Source organism: Spermophilus citellus (assembly GCF_964194105.1).
Source record: "Spermophilus citellus genome assembly, chromosome: 10".
Classification (NCBI taxonomy): Eukaryota; Metazoa; Chordata; class Mammalia; order Rodentia; family Sciuridae; genus Spermophilus; species Spermophilus citellus.
Genome location: NC_138197.1, coordinates 9,890,081 through 9,915,654, shown reverse-complemented (window position 1 = coordinate 9,915,654; position 25,574 = coordinate 9,890,081). Strand labels below are relative to the sequence as shown.

General features: G+C 43.8%; 1 protein-coding gene across 1 annotated transcript in view; it reads left to right on the top strand.

Annotated features, from left to right (window-relative positions):
- Positions 1-3,970: 3,970 nt before the first annotated feature.
- The window catches only part of LOC308658743 (protein transport protein Sec16B-like), a 42,829-nt gene continuing 21,225 nt past the window's right edge, over positions 3,971-25,574 (top strand). Inside the window, 11 exon segments of the mRNA XM_081311586.1 lie at positions 3,971-4,299; positions 5,713-5,825; positions 6,618-6,741; positions 7,623-7,731; positions 8,906-9,050; positions 10,063-10,214; positions 10,591-10,652; positions 11,963-12,098; positions 12,570-12,668; positions 12,670-12,795; positions 24,341-24,438. Of these exon segments, the coding sequence (XP_081167712.1) occupies positions 4,031-4,299; positions 5,713-5,825; positions 6,618-6,741; positions 7,623-7,731; positions 8,906-9,050; positions 10,063-10,214; positions 10,591-10,652; positions 11,963-12,098; positions 12,570-12,668; positions 12,670-12,795; positions 24,341-24,438 (1,433 nt within the window). The 5' untranslated portion in view covers positions 3,971-4,030.

Sequence of the window (25,574 nt, the reverse complement as noted above, 5' to 3'; positions counted from 1 at the left end):
GTTGACACTGAACCATTTTTATTTTGTCCCTTGTATAAGAAAGGCTCTAGCTATTATAACTGATATTTTGGCACCTATTTAAGACTCTCATGAATAAAGAGCAAAATATCTAAAATGCATTCCTTGAAAGCCATCATCTAAATATGGATGGAGATAATCATAGAAACTCCCAAATGTCTCCCCATTGTTGATCAGCATTGATCATTAGCTTTGAAAATAAGAAACCTGGGAAGTTTTTAGATCATTTTCCCATTGGTCTACAACAGGACATCCTTAGCAGGACAATTAAGGAGGAGCTAAATGTTGGGAGCAAATACTCAGAAAGTGGAACATTGGAATTCCAGATTGCTGAGGGGCGATGTCTGAGTGATGACAAGACAAAATGTGGTTCTGGGAAGCAGATAACTGAAGTCAATTGGAGGAAGAGGTCACAGGAGTTAAAGAGGTACAGAAATTAGGAAGCCAAGGTATTAGTTCAGTGTTGACACCAGCACCTGGGTATGGTGCTAGGAGGTAGGGTAAGGAATAGTTCCTGAATTCTTTGGAGAATGAAGGGAAGTGACCAGAAGTTTGGTTAATGGGGATAAGTCAGAAGGAATCCATAAGGGAAAGATGAGCTTTTACCTAAGAGTTACAGAGCCATGGTCTGGAGTACCAATGGAGAGTCAAATGCCAACCCTGTCCCCACCTGATTTTTATAAAAGGAGCAAGACTGGCCCCATCCATCTTTTCTCCCCTTCTCTGCTCCAATTTCATAGGTGAGGCCTTACTCTCATCATGAGGTAGCACCATCTACCACCTTCCCCTGGAGGCCAAATGCCCCACCACTATTCACCTGATCTTTGACTTCAAATCTCCAGAACTGTAAGCTAAAACAAACCTCTTTATCATTTAGCTGCCTCAAGTATTTCAGTGTAGTACTGCAGACTAATACAAGGGCCTTTCTGTCACCTTCAGCAGCTATTCTGCTGCACCAACTATGGATCAGTCTCACATTCTGCATCCTCTGCTTTTCCCTTTCCAATAGCTGAGGGATAGAGAAAAAAAATTACGTAACTTACGAGTCTTGTGCTGCTACCGATTCAAGCTCAGTTGGACCCTTGCAGGCTCCATCAGTCCCTTAATTTCCTCTCCCATTCTCCTCACTGAATATTCCTAACCTTTGTCTTTTTCCTCATGATCTCAACTCCTAACTTTTATTCGACAAATGTTTCTATCTTCTATTTCTAGAAGGAAAGTTGAGACCACTGAAAAAGACCTCCTTCTACACAGTCAGATCTGTGCTGGGGCTGGGGCTCAGTGGTGGAACACTTGTCTAGCATGTGTGAAGCACTGGGTTAAAATCTCAGCCCCACATAAAAAGTAAAGGTCTATCAACAACTAAAAACAATTATATATATTATATTTTATATATAATATAAATAAATAAAAGGTCAGATCTTCCCACCTCTTTCTGGGCTTGAGCAATTATTTTCTCCCTTTTACCTTTCAACAGTACCTTCTACAATGGCTCCTCGCCTGAATCCATGTGCTCATCTCTTCTATAGAATCAAAAACAAAAATACAAAGAACAAAAACTCCTGACTTAAGAAGTACACTGATATCTGAAACTTTCTTATAAGTATACCCAAACAATAAGTTCAATTGATGGGTGGATGGATGAATAGATGGATAAATATGTGCTACATCAAATAAAGCCAAATGCTGTATGGAGAATCTGGGTAGTAGATATGAGCATCCACTGTATGATTCTTTCAACTTTTCCAAATATATTTAAAAACCATCATAACATTGTTGGGGGAACAGGGTTTCCAAACAGCATTTTCCTCAAGCTATTATCTCATTCTTTCTTCCTTTCTGAATTTTTTTTGAAAAATAGACTATACCTCCTTGCTGCCCAGTCACTGTTTTTTCTTTGGATCTTTACAAAAGAATTGAGATATTATAAATATGCTGAAACCCCCTTGACACTCCATTGGATCACATTCTCTCGAAGCGACAAAGATGTCATCCCTCTTCTGTTAGTTTATCTTTCCCACCTGGATGTGTAGATGTATGTATATATGCAAAACCTTTGATATCAAAGTACCATAGACAGAGCATCTTATAAACAACAGAAACTGATACAGTTTGGGAGTCTGGAAGTCCTAGCTCAGGTGCTAGCATGATCAGGTTCTAGTTGGGACAGGGCCCTCTTCCTGGTTGCAGACTGATAATGTCTTACTGTATCCTCACATGGAAGAAAGAGGGCATGAAATCTCCCCCAGGCCCTTGTTATAGGGCCATTAATACCATTCATGAGTGCATCACCCTCACGCCCCCGACTTCCCAAGATCATCATATAAGCAGAATAGAATTTTTCAATATATGGATTGGCAAGGGGAGATACAAACATTCAGACTACTGCACCTATCACCCCTATCTAGAATTTCTACTAGTACTCGGTGAGGAATGATTAAATTGTATCAGCAAAATCATGTTATCAATGGCTCCTGGATTATTTATCCAATATCACCTCCCCATCCCATATCTACAGGAAATTCAATGCACCCCCCAAACTCCCTGCCATTCTTCTGGGCTGCCCATTCTCTTGGCAGCCTCAGGATTTGATTTCTGGTCTCTGCCAAATTCCCATTCCTCATTCTGTATCTTGCAGCTGTTCCTTTATCTTCTTTTGGCACTGACCCAAGGATGGGTTACAAAGTGGTAGAGCACCTGCCTCATATGTGCAAGGCACCGAGTTCAAGCCCCAGTGCTGCAAAAGCAAATGAAGTCTTTCCAAAGAGGAAATTTCTTTGAGACTTTAGAAGTCTCAGAACATTAATATTTGCTTTTGTTGAGAAATATCCCACTGAGACATAATTCTGTCAAAACGACTACTTAGGTTGTCCCAACCTGAACACTGGGGTGACTATCCACGTTGGTTGATACCATCTGGTTCAAGCACCAATCACTAGAACTAAAAGTGCTCTTTTATATAAGATCTTATGAAAAAAGATCAAGGTTGAATTTATGTATTTGCTGCAGCAAACAGTCACACTAAAAATAAAGCAGTGGACAAATAATTAAAAAAAACTACTTTACCAACTAGACCACAGTTCTTTGTAGGTAAGGAATTGCCTTTGTTTAGAATAATATCCTGAGGGCTGGGGTTGTGGCTCAGTGGTAGAGCACTGGGTTCAATCCTCGGCACCACATAAAAATGAATAAATGTATAAAATGTATCTGTCTAAAAAATATCCTGAGAGATACCTAAGGAGTGGTAGTTGAGGTTGTATAGATAGTAGAGAAACAACAAAAAGATCACAATCAGCAACACTGCTCTTTATCAATCACGATCTGCCAGGCAGTGTATTCCAGGCCCTATCTGTATTTCTAACAGACTGGTTACTGTGTTCTCCATTTTGTGGGTAGGAAATTGAGGCTTAAAAACCAGCTAGTACTTTGTAATGTTGTGAACAACCAATAAAAAAAATTAAAAATAAACAAAAATTAAAAAAAGAGGAAAAAAAAAAAAAAAAACAACAGCTAGTAGGTGGCAGTCCGTATTTGAACTTGGATCTTGCTCCCTCCAAGGCTGACTCGTTTCTATGATGCCTCAGCAGGTCCATCCTGAGTGTTGTATAAATATTTGCTGATGGGATAAATGAAGAAACACTAATTGGGATTCCTTGATAGCATTCCTAGTTGCATCTATTACTGTTATCTGTCTCTCTTGCCTCCCACATCTGCCGTTCCATATGTACTTTTTAATTTTGTAAGCAATATCAATATAATTGTCTACCCTGTTATTTATTTGGGTATCCACTTGAGATTTTTTTTGTCTTCAGATCTCTCTATATCCGTGCCCATATGGTTTGTTTCAGACAAGGTTTGAGGACTCTAGTTGCTCTTTTCATAAAACCTAATCAACCACCATGTTTAGATATAGGCTTAAGACAAGTATTTTTCCCCCTTTTTGTTTAGTGTGCAGGGAAATAAAACAACTGTACAGCTGACTCAAACCCAAGAGAAATCCAGAGGGTCAGGGATGGAACCTTGGGTTCCCCTGCGGCCATCTCAGCCACGGAGGAGGCCCATGGCACCTCCAAAGGACCCCGGCCGAGGGCTTCAAAGTGGACCTCATCGGCCTGTTCCTCACCCTCGGCACAATGGAGAGGGGTTCCACCAATGGCAAGACATCCATGGGAGCCCACAGCCACTGCAGGACCCCCAGGCAGACCACCTGCAGCCCCCTCATGCACCCAGGTCTGGGGTGGACTACTATGACGGGGCCTACCCCAGCCAGGGGTACTCCAGGTATGGCTTCAGGGTTTGGAATGGACCCCACTTTCCTACATGTGGATGAACAGTTTGTTCTTTTCCTTCTTCCTTTCTCTTTTATTTCTCTCTCTGTTTTTCTTTTCCCACGTACTATATTGCCAAGCTGTTTTTTTGGTGATAGAGGATAGTATTTCCCTCCTCTCCGAACCCAAGTGGAGCTTTTTAAACAAAACAGCTATCAAAGTGCCATCAGAGGAGGGGTACAGGTGGGAATTCAAGGCAGCAGATGGGACTGTCTTGCTCTGGGATCCCAGAAAGCAACATGGAGATGCTGGAAAAGCTTTCCTTAGGATCCATAGGAAGGGCTTCACAGTCTTTGGACAGTTCTAACCTGGGGTTAGTCTGATATCTCCAGCCCCAAGAAGAGTCCTAGTGCTGAGAACACGGCTGGAGTGTGACTGGCACACAAAAGCAGTGGTGAATGAACGAGAGCTGTGGGAAAAATCAGCTTCTTAGAAAAGCCAGATCTGGACTTCCCAGCCCTAAGTTCAGGAGGAAGAGGCTGCGGTGAGGTGATCCTTAGGACCGAGAGTCTGGAACTCCTGCTCCCTCCAGTTCTAATCGATGACATTGTACCAAATAGTTCATGGAATGTTGGAAGCCATCAATGTTCTGGAATGTTCTACTTTGCTTTTTCCAGTTAGGATATTTATTCACCTTAATAGGTTGAAATTCGGGTTGAAATTATGACAACTATTGTAAATACTAAAGCATTATTAACTGATAAATTAATTGATACGATGTTTCTTTTTCCATGTCTTTTTGGGTTATTGGATTCCCAAAGGGAGGTATGTTAAGAACAGAGACAATAAAAATAATCAGATTTAAGATTACTTTAAAAATCATTTCTATCTGAAATATGCATAGAAATTACAATACTAGTTTCTTTTCTTTAAATCTTTTTAAAATACCTTTATTCTATTTATTCATTTGTATGGGGCTGAGGATGGAACCCAGGGCCCAGGCAAGCGCTGTACTGCTGAGCCATAGCTCCAACCCCCAATAGTAGGCTCTTATCATCTTATTCTAAGATAGTATCGGAGAAGAATTTTTTAAGATAACAGCTACAGAATGGATGTATTTGGGGAATAAGAGTTTTACCATAAAAACAAAAGGGTTCTAAATAAAAATAGTTAAACAAAGATTTTTAAATAAAAAAATAGTTTTCTATCTTACTACAAAAATCCCAACCTTGCCTTATAGCAAGGGCCCTCCTCCTGCTCTGATTCTGGATGTGTTTAGAGGGTCCAGAATGAACTGTAGCTTTCAGACAGATTCTGGATTGGGGTGGCCGCTCTGTCCTCTGAAGTCATTTAGTTTGCCTAGTCCTTTGTGGGTTTCTCTATTGCATGCATCGTCAGGTGACTGGACTTCCTTGTGATGTTTTAGGCCAGGCTTCGAGGATCCCTATCAGAGATATCACTCTCCGACTATGAGGGAAGAATATGCCTATGGGAGTTATTACTACCGTGGCCACCCGCAGCAGCTTCAGGAAGAAAGAGGTATGGAGTACTCTCCACAAGCCTTTGGGGACTGGGGGTGGTGCAGCTGGCCTGACAGGCAGGACGGAAGCCATTGGTACCATGTTCAGAGCCTCACCTTGGGCAGGTGAGACCACAACAGAGACCCTGTCCCTGGATCTCCTGAGCAGAAGAGAGCAGGGAACTTCTCTTTTCAAGTGACGATGGTACTGAAACTGTCTCTGTGTTACTTATACGGAGGATAGTTTTTACTTCATCTACATTTTTTCCTCCTACTCCTTCTTATAGCCAAGATTACGATTACTGATCAAGTAAAAGTGAAGTCAGTTCTTAAGGACATTTGGTGTGTGCTGGGCTGGGCTGTAATGAGTCTGACCATTGCTTCACCCTGAGGGTGGTGGACATGTACCCATGGGGGTTTTATACCCTATACTCACAGGTATAGGGTGGATGCCAATGGCAGCTTCTGACTCCCTCGCCAAGCACAATCTGTTTCAACGTTGAAAACATACACACATGTGCATGTGTGCAGCCATGCTAACTGGTTCAGAGAGGTATCTTGGGGCTTTTTTTAAAATTTAAAATTTAACTCAATTTGGCCAGAAAAAAAATTTTTTTTGATGATGTTTGAAACCAAACCTACGGTTGTCCTAGGCAAGTGCTCTACCACTGAGCTACGTCCCCAGAACTGATCCATTTTTATGCCTACTGTGCCCTAGTACCTCAGCTGGACAGCTCCATAGCATCTTTCTGAAGAGAACTTTCAGAAATAGCCAGTGACCTGTCTTCATTCTGTTTTCTCTGAGGGAGCAGTGCCAAGGCAAGGGACTCCTTATATCTGGCATGAAGATTACGGAGATCAGAAGTACCTCGGTGGGGATCGCCATCGCGAAAACCAGAACAGTTCATTTGGGATGAACAGTGAGACCCAGTTTCAGTAAGTGTGAAGGGAGAGGCCACCCCACAGGACTGGGTCACACTCAGTCTACATTAGATCCATCTTTTTCTTTTCTTTTACAGAATATTATAGAGTACATTTTATTTTTATTTATTTAGTTACTTTTATTAGAGCATTATAAATTACACGTACAATTTTGGTGTCAATCTTATGGTATCTGGTTCTGGTGGTTATCCTCTACTTCTGGAAGCCCTAGGGAGAAGAGACTCTGTTTTTGGGGGGCGGGGTACTGGGGATTGAACCCAGGGCACTTGACCCTTGAGCCACAATCCTAGCACATTTTTATTTTTTATTTTGACTCACGGTCTTACTAAGTTGCATAGGGCCTTGCTAAATTGCTGAGGCTGGCTTTGAACTTGTGATTCTCCTGCTTGGCCCCCCGAGTCACTGGGATTATAGGCATGTGCCATCATGCCCAGCAGAAGTTCTGATGCTTGGGTCCTGCCTGGGGCGCAGAGCTGCTCCTCTGCCCACTCCTGGACCTTGAGAGTGGGATACTCCTCTGGCATGAAGCAGAGCAGGAAAGAGACTTTCACCCAGGCCTCTGTCCTGGTGACCTTAGCCCTGGGATTCAGCAACCCAAGTGCTCTGCTCCAGGCCTTCCAGGACCGCAGGCTGGAGGCCAACCTCCTCTGTTGGGTCCGAGGCCACTTCCTGCCGCTGTGTGTGGAACCGAACATTCCTGTTTTCCTGGTACTAGTGCACTTGAGGTGGGGCACGGGAGGAAAGTGCTTTTCTCTGTGGCACCCAGGCTGACCTGCCACCTGCCACACGTAGATTCAGGACACCTCCAGAAGAGGCCCCTCGGCCTGTCTGGCCTGTCCAGGACCCGTCTCAGCCCTGCTGTCATTTCACTGCAGATCCATCAGCCGGAGCCCTTATAAAGACAGTCCTGCTTCCAGCTCTGGACAGGAGCGGCCTGGGGAGCTCTTTTCGGAGAGTCAGTTAACTGGTGTCTGCAAGAATAAGGTAACTCGAAGTGACGTGGGGCTGGAGGCCCATGGCCATGCATCACAGATGACCCTGTCAGCAGTGGCAGGCCGGCCCTTAGGGGTGGGGGCCTCCAACAGCCAGACACTTGCAGGGCCTGTTCCTCTTCCCATGGCAGGACCCTACTCACGCCACCTCCTCTGCCTGCCTTCCTGCTTCACTCTAACGCGTCGGAGACCCTGATCTGGCCCCTTTGTATTTTTGTCACACTGGAAGCATCCAAGTCACTCTGAGGTGCTGGCAAGGAAAGAGGCTGACACTTGGTGTACAGTATTGGACACCTCAGGGCCCTGGCAATTTGGTTTACCCAAGAAATGGGAAGTTGCTAGAATCTTTTAACTCATGTTTGAAAAGCGGGGCTTGAAATCTTTCCTGACACTTTCATCTCTTTCCTCTAAAATCTTAAAAGCGTACTTCCTGGGCCACAAAATGGAGCTCTTAATTTTTTTTAATAACCCTTTTTATTTTGGAATAATTTTAGATTTGTGGAAAAGTTGCAAAGATACTATAGAGATGAGCTCTTATGTTTTGATGGTCTTGTATTAATTTTGTCTTCCTGACTAACTTTGTGTAAGTCCTGAGAATAGCTTCTCTGCATACTTAGTGCTTAACAGGGCAGGGTATATGTTTTTGTGACTAACCCTACCACAATAACTGCAGCCACTCACATGTATATAGCACACGACAGCATACAAAGAGCTTCTGAATCCATTATTTCATTCATATTTGCCCAGAATGTAGTTCCATGAATTTCTTGTACTCCTGTATCCTCTTGCACCTGGAGCATAGTAGGAGTTCATTAAACAACAGGTAAATAAATATGTGGGTAAGTAGTTGAAGTATTCAGGGCAGTACATTTATCTCTATCATACATGAGGCTATTGATCTCAGAGGGCCAAAGTCACTTGTCTGAGGTCACAGCAGCAGGGCACTAGAATCAAAACTGAGGCTTGACTTCAGGGTCCCCCTGACCCCAGGGTCATAATGCACCCTTTAGCAAATACCTGTTGATGGTATGCTCTCTTCTCCTTTCAACATATCCGCGTTCTCTGTATTTCTGGGAAAGTTTGAATTTTGCTTCTTTGAAGAAACACTCGGGAAGCCCAGCTCCCTGAAATTCCTTCCCACGTGTCTCCTGGTTCTTGACTTTCAGCCATCACTGACCAGCAAGTCCAACCTCGTCCAGCAGCACGAGTCTGGTCTCAGCTCCAGCAGCTATGAGCTCAGTCAGTACATGGCGGATGCCCCTGAGCAGTATGATCCTAGGGCGACAGCAGTTTGGAGTCCAGGTCAGGCAGGTGGGTACTCGAGGGAGCACTGTTGGAAAGGTGGGTGCGAGCCTCTTGGAAAGCCGCACCTAGCCTGTGTTTCCAGAAATGAATCCTTGTCGGCTGCATGGGCTTCTTTTCTCACCTTTTCTATTGAAATAGAAATTGCATCCTGGCTGGCCCTTAGAAGGGAACACTGCTCCTAGCCATGGGAAGACTGGGCCAGAAGGCACTCAGGAGTGCTTTCAAGTAATAGATGAAGAAGTGAAATCAGAAGAGAGCTCATGTAAATAAATAAATAAATAAATAAATAAAAATAAAAAAATACACAAGATTTTAAAATGCAAAAACATTTAAAAATAAAACAGATATATGCAATGTTTACAGGTTACTATGAAGATATATCTTAAAAATACATTCAGGAAAACCAAGATTCAATCAGTTTTCTCAAGTTTAAAAATGATTAGAATAGAAATAGAAATTTTAATGAAATAAATCAAAAGAGTAATCAAATGCCTATTAATCAGTTATGTTTTAAGTTTTTAAATAATCTCTACATAAGTACACATTAGATAAAAGTCTGCAGATTATTAATATAAAATTGCAGTATTCTAATCTGTCTGTTTTATGAAGTAATAAAGAGGTAATTTTCTACAGGGAAAAAAAAGAAGTGAGGAACAGAGAGAATGGGGTAAAGCAAAAGCAGGATACAAAGCATAATTGCTTTGTTGATTGTAGGAGTCTTGCCCTGGGCATAGAAGCCACAGGCTCCTGGCCTCTCACCTTGGCTGAGAATCTGGGTTGGGCTGCACTATCATTTGGACCAAATTAACACATTCTTACATTCTATTCTGACATATTCTCAGAGGCTTAACTTGGACTGGTGCAGGGAGTATGGGCTTCTTCCAATTACGTAGCCCACCCAGAATCTGAGCTTGGTCCCAGGTGAAATTTGGACAGAATATGTCTGTGGCATATTTCTAAATTAAAGAAAAGCTGCGAAAGAAGTGCTACCAGGGTCCATCTGTGTTCTCTTGGTCAGTGGATGTCTCAGCAGCAGGTCCCAACACACCCATGAAGTTCTACATCCCTCATGTTTCTGTGAGTTTTGGTCCAGGAGGTCAGCTGGTGTGTGTGTGTCCCAGCTCTCCCCCTGATGGGCAGATGGCCCTTGTGGAGCTACACAGCATGGAGGTAAGCAGGATCCCGTGTCTCTGGTATGCTGGCACACTGCACCCCCAAACTGCTCTCCACGTACTTGCCCTCTTCCCTTTGCCTGAGCCTGGGCATCTCCAAGGGGGGTACACTTGTGGGGAACTGGGCCATGTGGCCCCTGGAACAGGAAGCACAGGAATGGCTGGGCTCTTCTCTGGAAGAAGTGATGCTAGACTTATGTTTCCCCTTAGGTGCTAGGGCTCATCTTAACAAGAAGAACACGTTTATTCTTCTGTTTCCTCCCCAAGGCCCTAAGCCACCTCCATGGACCACAGCCCTGGGGTCTGACACTAAACTTGACCAATGGGGGCACTTGGTGGAAGTCTCAAAGACCAAATCTTACTTTCTGTTCCAGGTTATTCTTAATGATTCTGAAGACCAAGAGGAAATGAGAAGTTTCTCAGGACCCCTGATCCGGTAAATTACTTTAAGAGACTGAGTAAGGACTTTTGCATTTGGGGGCTTTGTTTTGGTGTCCTTGGAAGAAAATGTTTCTCTACTAGATATGACCATATATATGACCTGTGTCATTTTGATAAGCCACTGGATAGTTGAAGGACAGACAGAAAAAATAGCTTCACAATTTAACAATCAGTTCCATTTTGTAGATATTCCGTGGTAGGATGTTTTAGCATTCTGTATACTTTATAGATGTTAGTAAAAAAGCGGAGCACTGGGAAGTCACCCTCAAGTGGATCGCAAGGGAAAAACTACCAAAAGTGACTTCTCAAAGAATGTTGTCAGGGTTCCAGTTACTGGACAGTGTGCAGGTCTGCCCTCTGCAGGCCTGAATTGGAACTGCCTTAAAGTCGCCATTCATGTTGCTGATAAATATTCAGGGTACGTTTGTTGTGCAGAAAGACCTGGCTGGGTGTCAGAGGACCTGGGTTCAGGCATCCTACTAAGTAAGGGTACCATGGTGGGCAGGCCAATTAACCCTCTGCATATTACTTTTTCCTCTGAGAAATGATGTTATACTCACTCTGCCAATTCAGGTGGTGACTGTGAGCCTCAAGGGAGATTACGCAGTATAAGCCCTTTAGATAGCATTGCTGCTATTCAAATGTATTCTTCTCCTGAAGCCACCCTGCCCAAGAAAATCCCCTTATTATACCTGACAGCTCCTTCACGTGAAATGAGTCCTGTCTCTATGTCTTACACACAGGTGTACAGATGAGAGTAGAGAACTGAGTTGGCTATTAAACTCTAGGTATCAGTCCCAACTTGGCTTCACTTTGTTGGATAATATGGAGCAAATAATAATAACCATTTATCGAGAACTTAGTATATGCCACAGAATCTGCTTGTTTCTTTTTGTATGCATGCATTTACTTTTATTATCCTTATTTTAGGGAGGGGGAAAACAGGTTTAGAAGAGATCAGAAACTTGCCTAAACTGAGAGTGACAGACCAGGTTTAGACTCAGAACCATCTGACTTGAAAGTCTGCTCTCTTAGCCGGTATTTTGTCACTTCACCGAGGCCTCTGGGCCTCAGCTTCCTCATCTGTAAAGTGGAAGGGGTGTAAAAGAGAGTCTCAGAAGTCCCTTCCTGTTCTACAAGGAAATGACCATCCTGTGGCTACAGACTATTACCCCACCCTGGGTTGTCAGCCTTCTATCCCAACCTCACCTTGCTGGTGCCCACATACTACAGGCAGAACAAGGATCATCCTGAGTGTGGGAGAAGTCTGCCTGCTCACTCTTTGCTTCCTGAAATCTCTCGCAGGGAAGATGTTCACAAGGTCGATATCATGACATTTTGCCAGCAGAAAGCAGCTCAGAGGCTCAAGTCCGAGACCCCAGGAAGCAGAGACTCAGCTCTACTGTGGCAACTGTTAGTTCTCCTCTGTCGCCAGAATGGGGTAAGTCATGGCTTGGATGCTCGGGCAGGTGCAGGCCAGGGTGGAGTTTCAGGCCGTGGGAGAGATGAGGTTTGCTGTAGGGTGTGATTATGAGAAGCAACACGTCACCTCTGGGAAACACTGCTCACGTGTCAGCACCAGGTTGCTAATGCAGACTTTCCCTCCGATGCTCTCCTGCCCTGCACGGGAAATGCAGTGCTCTTGTGGGGTTACTGCACCAGCCCGTTTAAACACCTGTGAAATTAGGACTGGCTCCAGTAAGCTTCATGGCTCCTGACAGCCAGAAAATATCCATGATAATGAAGTTGACGTTTGAAATTCAGTAATCCGAGGAGGGACTGCCTGTGTGTGCATGAGTGGTGAAGTACCTTGTGCAGAGGGCAAGTGTCTGGAGCCTGCTCTGTGCAGCTTGGGCAGCCTGCTTGAGGACCAAGGGCCTTCTCCCCCAGGATGACACTCTTTGCCTTGCAGTCCATGGTGGGGTCTGACATAGCTGAGCTGCTGATGCAAAACTGTAAGCTGGAGAAGTACAAGAAGCAGACCCCCATGGCCAACCTCATCAACCTGACCCGACGAGGCCTGGCCGGTGAACTCCGGGCCCCGCAACCTGCTCACCGGGGAGGTTCCCCCCACGGTGGAGACACCTGCACAGATCGTGGAGAAATTCACCAAGTTGCTGTACTATGGGAGGAAGAAGGCAAGTCTGCCCTTCTCCCAGGCGTCCTGTAGAAGGGTGACCACTGTCCCCGCCTCCAACACCCTGCCTCCAATTACATGAATGGCATACACTGATTTTAGAGCCAGTGAGAAGTTCAGAAAGGCACGGCAAAGAAAATAAAAACACCAATATAAGTTTTAACCATTAACACCTACGATGGGAGTATAGTCTTGTTATTAAAGATGATACCTGTTAGCATCTAGATAAATTTGCTTCCAGAATTTTCCCATGTGTATATTAAAATGAAGTCAAATTGCATATACAATTGTTTCTCTTTTTCCATTTAAGATCACATGGTGAAATACCATATGGCATTAAACTGACAGCACCATTTTATTTATTTTTGTGGTGCTGGAGACTAAGCTCAGGGGCACAGGCAAGTTTCCTACCACTTGCCAATAGTACCATGAAATAAAGTCTTACTTTGTTTAATCACTCAAATATTTTTTGAATATATAGGCTATTTACAATTGTGTCATCTTATAAAGTATGCCATTTGAACATTTATGACATGTCACTGCTGATCCTTGGTTTATTTTTTAGGACAGATTCCTAGATGTGGGATTACTGGGTTCAAGAGTAAGCCCTTCCAGACGGTTCTTCGTATACAAGCCAAATTAGTTTTAGAACCGTCATTTACAAGTAACAGTTCTGCCTACCAATATTGAATGCTGTAATTTAGCAGATGGAGGGAGATGTCTTGTCTAATTTTGAAACTGTGTTTGTGTTTTATAAAAGTCATAAGTTCAAATGTTTGAATCTTTTTGAAAATCAATTTAATGAATAAAACAATAAGGAATGTAAGGAAGGAATGATGCCCCTCCCCCTCCAATCGCCCCTCCCCCCTCCAATCACCCAATTTCTTCCCTGAAACATCCAAACATAGTTTTTGCATATATAATTATTTCCCCCCCTCTTTTTTTTCTTATAGCATACTGTGGGTCAGGCCTGTGCTTTCCTTTCTAAATATTTAGAAAACAAACTTTGGAGTTGGTAAACCTTTTTCATAAAGGGATAGGCAGTATATATTTTTGGCTTTGTCTGCCTTCAGGTCTTGCTGCAGTATTCAGTTTAGCCCTTGGAGCATGAAAGCAGACGCAGACAATGTATAAATGAACGAGTGGCTGCATTTCAAACTTTATTTATGGACATAGCAATTTGAATCATATATAATTTTCATGTGTAATGAAATATTATTTTTGTTTTGATTTTTTTTCAACTAATTAAACAAGATAAAAACTCTTTGAACTTGTAGGCTGTGCGCTGGGCCATGCCGAACACGCAGTACACTGGATTTGGCCTTTGGTGTATTTGCTACCTCTTACCCCTTTATCATGCTTTCTTTCTCATAGCACATATATCACCTTCTTTGATTATAACTGCCTCATTATTTTTTATGGCTGCATAGTTTTCAATGGATTTTATTATAATTAATTCAGCTAAGCTCCTATAGATTGACATTTAGATTATTTCTTTTGCTATTACAAACAATGCTAAAATTGTTATTCTGCCTAATGTGAGAAAATACATGTAAGATAAATTTCCAGAAGTGGAAGCCTTGGGTCAAAGGGTAAATGGTTTACAATTTTGATAGGTATTGAAAAATCTCATTAGAGCTGTAAATCAGTTCACCCCCTCAGCAATGTATGAGAGTATGTGTCTCCCCACATTCCCCCCATGTCACCAGCCAAAAGTGTTTGCAGACTTTTGATATGTGCCAATCAGAGAGGTGAAGAAATACCATTTACTATTAATTTGCATTTCTGTTTTTAGGAATGAAGTTGATTATCTTTTAATCTGTGCATTTTCTGGTCAAGGGTTTTCCACATCTTTCAGTCTTTTATCACCACAAGTTGATGTGTTGGAGTTCTTCCTTGTTTTTGGACTATGTGTCCCAAATCACAACTTTTGAGGGATCATATTCCAGAAGCCTTTTCCTATTTTGAAATTAATTCCTAAAAATGAGGTTGGAGTACTTCGGTAACTTCATTTTCACATTTAAATATTTAACCTCTTGGGATTTTGGTGTATGAGGTTATAAGTGAGTGCTTGACAATGATACCCAGTAAAAATCAGTGGGATCAAGTCACAGCCATTCCCTGTCTATTCCCTGTGGAGTAGGGAGTCAGAGTTTCCCCAGTGATTCATTTATTCAATAAACATTTATTAGCGGCTACTACTTCTAAGGCGTTGAACCCAGTGAGGCATACAGAGATAAATGAAATATGAACTCTTCTTTAAGAAAGATAAGCAGCGAGCATAGCAACTATAATAACAAAAGCAGATTTAAAAAATATTTTCTACCTTCCAGGCAATTGCTTAACATCCTACATGCATTGTCTTCTTTTTTTTTAATTTAATTTAATTTTTTTTATTGTTGGTTGTTCAAAACATTACATAGTTCTTGATATATCATATTTCACACTTTGATTCAAGTGGGTTATGAACTCCCATTTTTACCCCGTACACAGATTGCAGAATCACATCAGTTACACTTCTATTGATTTACATATTGACAGACTCATGTCTGTTGTATTCTGCTGCCTTTCCTATCCTCTACTATCCCCCCTCCCTTCCCCTTCCCTCCCCTCCCCTCCCCTCTTCTCTCTCTACCCCCTCTACTGTAATTCATTCCTCCCCCTTGTATTATTTTTCCCTTTCCCCTCACTTCCTCTTGTATGTAATTTTGTATAACCCTGAGGGTCTCCTTCCATTTCCATGCAATTTCCCTTCTCTCTCCCTTTCCCTCCCACCTCTCATCCTTGTTTAATGTTGGTCTTCTTCTCGTGCTCTTCTTCCCTAGTCTGTTCTTAGTTACTCTCCTTATATCAAAGAAGACATTTGGCATTTGTTTTTTAGGGCTTGGCTAGCTTCACTTAGCATAATCTGCTCTAATGCCAACCATTTCCCTCCAAATTCTATGATTTTGTCATTTTTTAATGCAGAGTAATACTCCATTGTGTATAAATGCCACATTTTTTTATCCATTCATCTATTGAAGGGCATCCAGGTTGGTTCCACAGTCTTGCTATTGTGAATTGTGCTGCTATGAACATCGATGTAGCAGTGTCCCTGTAGCATGCTCTTTTTAGGTCTTTAGGGAATAGACCGAGAAGGGGAATAGCTGGGTCAAATGGTGGTTCCATTCCCAGCTTTCCAAGAAATCTCCATACTGCTTTCCAAATTGGCTGCACCAATTTGCAGTCCAACCAACAATATACAAGTGTACCCTTTTCCCCACAGCCTCGCCAGCACTTGTTGTTGTTTGACTTCATAATGGCTGCCAATCTTACTGGAGTGAGATGGTATCTTAGGGTGGTTTTGATTTGCATTTCTCTGACTGCTAGAGATGGTGAGCATTTTTCCATGTACTTGTTGATTGATTGTGTGTCCTCCTCTGAGAAGTGTCTTTTCAGGTCTTTGGCCCATTTGTTGATTGGGTTATTTGTTATCTTATTGTCTAATTTTTTGAGTTCTTTGTATACTCTGGATATTAGGGCTCTATCTGAAGTGTGAGGAGTAAAGATGTGTTCCCATGATGTAGGCTCCCTATTTACCTCTCTTATTGTTTCTTTTGCTGAGAAAAAACTTTTTAGTTTGAATAAGTCCCATTTGTTGATTCTAGATGTTAACTCTTGTGCTATGGGTGTCATATTGAGGAATTTGGAGCCCGACCCCACAGTATGTAGGTCGTAGCCAACTTTTTCTTCTATCAGATGCCTTGTCTCTGATTTGATATCAAGCTCCTTGATCCATTTTGAGTTAACTTTTGTGCATGGCGAGAGAAAGGGATTCAGTTTCATTTTGTTGCATATGGATTTCCAGTTTTCCCAGGACCATTTGTTGAAGATGCTATCCTTCCTCCATTGCATGCTTTTAGCCCCTTTATCAAATATAAGAAAGTTGTAGTTTTGTGGGTTGGTTTCTGTGTCCTCTATTCTGTACCATTGGTCCACCCACCTGTTTTGGTACCGGTACCATGCTGTTTTTGTTACTATTGCTCTGTAGTATAGTTTGAAGTCTGGTATCGCTATTCCACCTGATTCACACTTCCTGCTTAGCATTGTTTTTGCTATTCTGGGTCTTTTCTTTTTCCATATGAATTTCATGATTGCTTTCTCTATTTCTACAAGAAATGCCATTGGGATTTTGATTGGCATTGCATTGAACTTACAGAGAACTTTTGGTAATATCGCCATTTTGATGAAAATATACCCTGCCTATCCATGAGCAGGGTATATTTTTCCATCTTCTAAGATCTTCTTCAATTTCTCTCTTTAGGGTTCTGTAGTTTTCATTGTATAAGTCTTTCACCTCTTTTGTTAGGTTGATTCCCAAGTATTTTATTGTTTTTGAGGATATGATGAATGGAGTGGTTGTCCTCATTTCCATTTCAGAGGATTTGTCGCTGATATACAGGAATGCCTTTGATTTATGCGTGTTGATTTTATATCCTGCCACATTGCTGAATTCAGTTATTAGCTCTAATAGTTTCTTTGTAGACCCTTTTGGGTCTGCTAGGTATAGAATCATGTCATCTGCAAATAGTGATAATTTAAGTTCTTCTTTTCCTATTTTTATGCCTTTAATTTCTTTCGTCTGTCTAATTGCTCTGGCCAGTGTTTCGAGAACTATGTTGAACAGAAGTGGTGAGAGAGGGCATCCCTGTATTGTTCCAGATTTTAGAGGGAATGCCTTCAATTTTTCTCCATTCAGAATGATGCTAGCCTGAGGCTTAGCATAGATTGCTTTTACAATGTTGAAGTATGTTCCTGTTATCCCTAGTTTTTCGAGAGTTTTGAACATAAAGGGATGCTGTACTTTGTCGAATGCTTTTTCCGCATCTATCGAGATGATCATATGGTTCTTATTTTTAAGTCTATTGATGTGGTGAAAAACATTTATTGATTTCCATATGTTGAACCATCCTTGCATCCCAGGGATGAATCCTACTTGATCATGGTGCACAATTTTTTTGATATGTTTTTGTATCCGATTTGCCAGAATTTTATTGAGGATTTTTGCATCTAGGTTCATTAGAGATATTGGTCTGTAGTTTTCTTTCTTTGAAGTGTCTTTGTCTGGTTTAGGAATCAGGGTGATGTTGGCCTCGTAGAATGAATTTGGAAGTTCTCCCTCTTTTTCTATTTCCTGAAATAGCTTGAAAAGTATTGGTATTAGTTCCTCTTTAAAGGTTTTGTAAAACTCTGCTGTATACCCATCCGGTCCTGGGCTTTTCTTAGATGGTAATCTTTTGATGTTTTCTTCTATTTCCTCAATTGATATTGGTCTGTTTAGGTTGTCTATATCCTCCTGACTCAATCTGGGCAGATTATATGACTTAAGAAATTTGTCGATGCCTTCACTATCTTCTATTTTATTGGAGTATAAGGATTCAAAATAATTTCTGATTATCTTCTGTATTTCTGAAGTGTCTGATGTGATATTGCCTTTTTCATCCCATATGCTAGTAATTTAGGTTCTCTCTCTTCTTCTCTTCATTAGCATGGCTAAGGGTCTGTCAATTTTATTTATTTTTTCAAAGAACCAACTTTTAGTTTTGTCAATTTTTTCAATTGTTTCTTTTGTTTCGATTTCATTAATTTCAGCTCTGATTTTAATTATTTCTTGCCTTCTACTTCTTTTGCTGTTGTTTTGCTCTTCTTTTTCTAGGATTTTGAGATGAAGTATGAGAACATTTATTTGTTGTTTTTTTCTTTTTTTAAGGAATGAACTCCAAGCAATGAATTTTCCTCTTAGAACTGCTTTCAAAGTGTCCCATAGATTCCGATATGTAGTGTCTGTGTTTTCATTTAACTCTAAGAATTTTTTAATTTCCTCCTTGATGTCTTCTAAAACCCATTGATCATTCAGTAACCTATTGTTCATTCTCCAAGTGATGCATGATTTTTCCTTCCTTCTTTTATCGTTGATTTTCAGTTTCATTCCATTATGATCAGATAAGATGCATAGTATTATCTCTACTCCTTTATATTGTCTAAGAGTTGCCCTGTGACATAATATATGATCTATTTTTGAGAAGGATCCATGTGCTGCTGAGAATAAAGTGTAACTGCTTGATGTTGTGTGGTATATTCTATATATGTCAATTAAGTCTAAGTTGTTAATTGTGTTATTGAGTTCTATAGTTTCCTTATTCAACTATTGTTTGGAAGATCTGTCCAGTGGTGAGAGAGGTGTGTTGAAGTCTCCCATGATTATTGTATGGTGGTCTATTAGACTCTTGACCTTGAGAAGAGTTTGCATGATGAACATAGCAGCACCGTGGTTTGGGGCATATATATTTATGATTGTTATGTCTTGTTGGTGTATGGTTCCTCTGAGCAGTATGTAGTGTCCCTCTTTATCCCTTTTGATTAACTTTGGCTTGAAATCTATTCTATTTGATATGAGTATGGACACTCCTGCTTGTTTCCGCAGTCCATATGAGTGATATGATTTTTCCCAACCTTTTACCTTCAGTCTATGTATATCTTTTCCTATCAAATGCATCTCCTGTAGGCAGCATATAGTTGGGTCTTGTTTTGTGATCCATTCAACTAGCCTGTGTCTCTTAATTGGTGAGTTTAAGCCATTAACATTTAGGGTTATTATTGAGATATGGTTTGTTCTTCCAGCCATATTTGTTTATTAGTGTTACTAAACCTGATTTGTTTTCCTCTTTGATTATTTTCCCCCGTTTACTGTCCTACCTCCCACTGTTGGTTTTCATTGTTATTTTCCATTTCCTCTTCCTGTAATGTTTTGCCAAGGATTTTTTGAAGAGATGGTTTTCTAGCTGCAAATTCTTTTAACTTTTGTTTATCATGGAAGGTTTTAATTTCATCTTCCATCCTGAAGCTTAATTTCGCCGGATACACGATTCTTGGTTGGAACCCATTTTCTTTCAGTGTTTGAAATATGTTATTCCAGGATCTTCTAGCTTTCAGAGTCTGTATTGAGAGATCAGCTGTTATCCTGATTGGTTTACCCCTAAATGTAATCTGCTTCCTTTCTCTTGTAGCTTTTAAAATTCTCTCCTTATTCTGTATGTTGGGCATCTTCATTATAATGTGTCTAGGTGTGGATCTCTTATGATTTTGCACATTCGGCGTCCTGTAGGCTTCTAGGATTTGGGATTCTGTCTCATTCTTCAAGTCTGGGAAGTTTTCTCGTATTATTTCATTGAATAGATTGTTTATTCCTTTGGTTTGGACTTCTATTCCTTCCTGTATCCCAATGACTCTTAAGTTTGGTCTCTTTATGTCATCCCATATTTCTTGGATGTTATGCTCATAGTTTCTTAGCAGTCTTGCTGAGCTGTCTATGTTCTGTTCAAGTTGAAATACTTTGTCTTCATTGTCTGATGTTCTATCTTCTAAGTGTTCTACTCTGCTGGTAGTATTCTCAATTGAGTTTTTAAGTTGGTTTATTGTTTCCTGCATTTCTAGGATTTCTATTTGTTTGTTTTTTATTACCTCTATCTCCCTGTGTAATTGATCTTTTGCTTCTTGGATTTTTTTATGTAATTCATTGTCAAAGTCATTTTTCATTGTCTGATTTTGGTGTCTCATGTCTTCCTTGAAACTCCAGATCATCTAAAGCATGTATATCCTGAATTCTTTATCTAACATTCCATCTGTTGCAGCTATTATCTCTTCTGGAGTTGAGTTGACCTGCATTGCTTGTGGTCCTTTCTTTCCTTGTCTTTTCATACTGCTTGCGTTTCTTTCTGCTTGGTGAAACTGTTGTGTTTTTGAAATTTTCCCTCTATTTATTTATATTGCTCTTGTATAGTTGAAAAATCTCCCTTGCAGGGCAGGTAGTGGCTGTGATCCTCCTCCAATTGTGGTGATCTGTCTACCACGCTGGCGGGCCTGTAGGTCTGCTCTGCCGGTCGGTAGCAGGTCTGCCCACCCTGCGGGCGCGGGTGGCAGCTCTGCTCTGCCCCCACTCCAATTGTGGTGACGTGACTACCACGCCCTCGGGTCGTTGGGCCTGATCCAGATGCGGGCGTCGGCTCTGCTCGGCCCCTACTCCAATTGGTGTGACGTGTCTACCACGCCGGTAGGCCTCTGGCCTGTTCCGCTGGTGGTTCGCAGGTCTGCCTACCTTGTGGGCTCAGGAGGCAGCTCTGCTTGGCCCCCACTCCAAATGGGGCTACCTGACTGCCACTCCGGCGGGTCGCTGGTCCTTTTCTGGACATGGGCGGCAGCTCTGCTCTGCCCCCACTCCAACCAGTGTGACGTGTCTGCTTCGCCGGCTGGCCGCTGGGCCCGTTCTGCCGGTGGGCCGCCGGTCTGCCTACCTTGCGAGCTCGGGCGGCAGCTCTGCTCTGCCCCCACTCCAAGTGGGGTGACTTGACTGCCACGCCGGTGGGTCGCTGGGCCTTTTCCGGGCACAGGCAGCGGCCCCGCTCAGCCCCCACTCCAATCGGTGCGACGTGTCCACCACGCTGGCAGGCCACCAGGCCTGTCCCATCGGTGGGTCGCAGGTCTGCCTACCTTGCAGGCTCGGGCAGTGGCTCTGCTCGGCCCCTACTCCAAATGGGGTGACTTGACTACCATGCCGTCGGGTCGCTGGTCCTGTTCCAGGCGTGGGCAGCTGCTCTCTTCGGCCCCAGCTGCAGTTGGGGTGACGTGATACCAAGCCGGCGGGTCGCTTGGCGTGTTCTGGGCGCAGGTGGCAGCTCCACTCAGCCCCTCTGGCCCCCACAGCACCCAGCAGGACCCGGACCGAGAAGCAGTTTCCGCGGGATCCCCAGCCCTGGGCCAAAGCAGCTCCGGGAGCCTGACCCCGGCCGCTCCGAACTCGGTGCACGCTATGCTAGAAGCAGGCTCCAAGAAGTAGTCTCCGCAGGTTCCCCAGCCCTGGACCAAAGCAGCTCCAGGAGCCAGAACCCGGCCACTTCGAGCTTGGTGCATGCTCTGCTAGGAGCAAGCTCCAAGTATCAGTCTCCGCGGGTTCCCCAGCCCTGGGCCAAAGCAGCTCCAAGAGCCAGAACCTGGCCTCTCTGAGCTCGGTGCACGCTCTGCTAGGAGCAGGCTCCAAGTATCAGTCTCCGCGGGTTACCCAGCCCTGGGCCAAAGCAGCTCCGGGAGCCAGAACCCTGCCGCCCCGAGCTCGGTGCACTCTCTGCTAGGAGCAGGCTCCAAGAAGCAGTCTCCTCGGGTTCCCCCGCTGGACCTGTTCTGCTGGTGGGTCTCAGGTCTGCCTACCCTGCAGGCGCATGGGTCAGCTCTGCCACTCTGCAGGTTGCTGTGCCTGACCTGCCAGTGGGTCGCAGGTCCGCCTACCTTCCAGGTGCGGGGGGAGGGGGCGGTTCTGCCCCTCAGCAGGCTGCTGGGCCTGATCTGCCGGTGGTCACAGTTCTGCCTACCTTGCAGGCACGGGGGAGGGGGCGGGCCTGCCCCTCAGCAGGCCTCTGGACCTGTTCTGCTGGTGGGTCGCAGGTCCGCCTACCCTGCAGGCGCAAGGGTCAGCTCTGCCACTCCGCAGGTTGCTGTGCCTGACCTGCCAGTGGGTCGCAGGTCCGCCTACCTTGCAGGTGCAGGGGAGGGGGTGGCTCCGCCCCTCAACAGGCCGCTGGGCCTGATCTGCTGGTAGTCACTGTTCCGCCTACCTTGCAGGCACGGGGTGAGGGGGCGGGCCTGCCCCTCAGCAGGCCGCTGGACCTGTTCTGTTGGTGGGTCGCAGGTCCGCCTACCCTGCAGGCTCGTGGGTCAGCTCTGCCACTCTGCAGGTTGCTGTGCCTGACCTGCCGGTAGGTTGCAGGTCCGCCTCGCATTGTCTTCTTTATTGCCATAGAAACACTACATTAGCTTCCCTCCTTGCTTTACGTATTTTTGGATTAGAAATGTTAGTAAGTGGTAGAGTGAGGGCTGAGCTCTAGGCAGCGGGGGCCTGAACCTGGGCTTCTAAACTCCCTCACCCCTGGACCTGAGAGGAATCGAGGGGGAGATGCGGTACCCATGGAGTGTGAGTGATGGACGAGGTGCCGGGAGGGAGAGCATCTTTAGAACCCTTGTTCATATTTGCCTGGGTCTTATTTCTGGCATTGGGTGAGACTTGTGTCCTTGATATAAGTTCTCAGTTTCTTCACTAGTTCTTTTTTTGGGGGGGTACTGGGGATTTAATCCAGGGACAATTAACCACTGAACCTCATCCTCAGCCCTTTTTATATTTTATTTAGAGACAGGGTCTTGATGAGTTGCTTAGGGCCTCTTTAAGATGCTGAGGCTGGCTTTGAACTCGTGATCCTCCTGCCTTAGCCTCCGGAGCTGCTGGGATTACAGGTGTGCACCACCATGCCTGGCTTTTCACTTGTTCTTAAATTATATTTTTGGATGGGCAGATTTTTGAATCATCTGTAATTCCCAGTCAAGCATTAGTAACTCCTTTCCTTACAAAAAAAGGAGAAAGGTTTCAAAATTATCAATATATACACAGTGACCTTTAATGTCATTTTTCACTGAGGCTGGTTTCCCTAATTGTGGCTATTTAAATTTGCTATCCTTCTCCCCCAAAAAGATATCATGGAGGGATGTTGAGCCGATTAAAGAACTTGTTACTTGGAGATAGAATTACCTCATTAGTGAATTCCTGTCCCCAAACCACATCTTGTGGCAGTAGGAAGTTACTAATACCAGTTCAAAACCTCCTATATGAGGTAGTTCCTTACTAAATATTTCTGGAAAACTGAATGTAAAGGTTAGTAGACATGTGTCTGTGTATTATTTTGGCCTAAGAAGTCATTTGACAGTTAACAAGCAATTGCTTTTAGCATTAGAAGGTAGGTTAACTTCTATGTTTACTGGATTAAACTTATAGCAGTTTATTCTGGTTCATTGAGAGCCCTGGACAGGTAGATGGACCAGTGGGGCAGCCCGTCTCCCTGTAGTTGGACTCAGGATGCAGGAAGCTCTTCCCTCCTCAACCAGGGAGTCCTCTGCATTCCAGCAGCCAGATGGGGTGGAGGATCGGGTGTGGGTGGTTTTATGGTCCAAAACACTTCCATTTCCTTTACATGGTGTAGACTCAGCCACACCCGGGCCCCAGCTCTTCACTGAGTCCAGCTCTTCACCGAGGAAGGAGAACATAGATCTTGAGCTGTTGAAAAGGCCACTGTTCTTCAACAGACTCGAACATGAATACTTGTTATGCTATTTGCATTTTGAGACTTTTCTTTGGGTGACAAAGTAACATCTATGTAACATCTTGTTACATAGATTCTTACAAGTATTTTATAACTTGCTAATAAGATATGGCTACCTGGTGACCATGTTTGAGGGAAGTCAAGGAAATGGCATAATGGGTGGCTGGAGAAGTGGACAATCTAGAGAAAATACCAAGCTGATTAGAGGCCCCCCTCCCCTCCCTCCCCACTTCCTTCTTCACATTTATAATGAGGCCCAAGAGTTTCTGGAGGCCCAGCCTCTACTGTTCAGGGTACAGCAGTGCCCACTGTGGGAATGTGTTATTTCTGTGGCCGAGGCACTGCTGAATGTGACATTTTGGTTTTCAGGAGGCCTTGGAGTGGGCCATGAAGAACCACTTGTGGGGTCATGCTTTGTTCCTCTCCAGCAAGATGGACCCACGGACCTACAACTGGGTCATGAGTGGGTGAGTCCAGCTGACAAAGGAGGCCAGTGGCACAGAGAGGCCTCCCCTCCAGGGCTGGGTGGGGATGGGGGTGGGGAGAAGTGCCAAAGGCACTGGGAAGGACCATGCTCCAAGCAGCTTCCAGTTTTTCTTTTTCTGAGCACATCTTTTCTCCAGAATCTTAGAACCCAGACACAGAGACACTCTTTCTATCTGTTGAGTGGAATGAAACATTTTAGTAATATTTTTGAGTTTCCAAAAATTAAGTAGTTTCTACATGGCTGTAGTCTTCTCTGAGAGAGGTTATTCTAGATAGTTCCATTAGGGAGGGAACAGATATGACTTAAGCTTAACTGAGAAAACCATAGGACCAAGGGTTTTGATGCAGGTAAGTGTTGAGTGGGGAGGTGGGTGTCCAGAGGTAGGCTAGGATATTAGGGCGGCAGGACCATGATACCAGCAAAAGATCCCATGGGGCTGGGAGTCAGATCTACAAGTTGACATTGGCAGCAGTGGTGCTGCCGAGACTGAGGAGGTGCTTAGTCAGAAGTCACACCAGCAACGGAGACCCACCCAGGGGCCAGGGGCACCAGGAAGGACAACCACAGCAGAATGGGAGAGGGATTGAGGGAAAGGTGCACGGTGGAACGAGGGTGACAAAACAGCAAAAGAGGATCAGTATCAGGAAGAGGTGGTGGCGTGGAGGTGGCTTTCTGAATAGGTCCCGCAGGCTCCAGCTGACATTGGGGCGGTGGGGGTAGGGGGTGAGAGGGTCTGTAAGGAGCAGGCTTGGTGAGAAGATGGCACTTTTAGTGTTTATCTTCTAATGTTGGCTGAGGCTGTGAAGCTACCTCCAACCTGATTTGTGCCTGAATTGGCCACAAATCCTGTTGGGCCAGGTTGGACGAGTGGATGGAGCCCTCCACTTTAAGTTCAATCTGTGTTCCTCCTGGCTGTCACTCTAGCCGGGAGCTGTTCTTCACCACAGCCTCAGTCTCCCTGGGGGACAGGTCATACTGCTGAGCACTGGAATGTTGAGGAGCTCTGGGGCAATTATGAAATGTGCTCCGCACTCCTGCGGCAAGGGTGCTGTGGGGAGAAGATGGTGTTCACAGGGACAGCTTTCCTCTGGGTTTTGAAAATGAACATCCCACAAC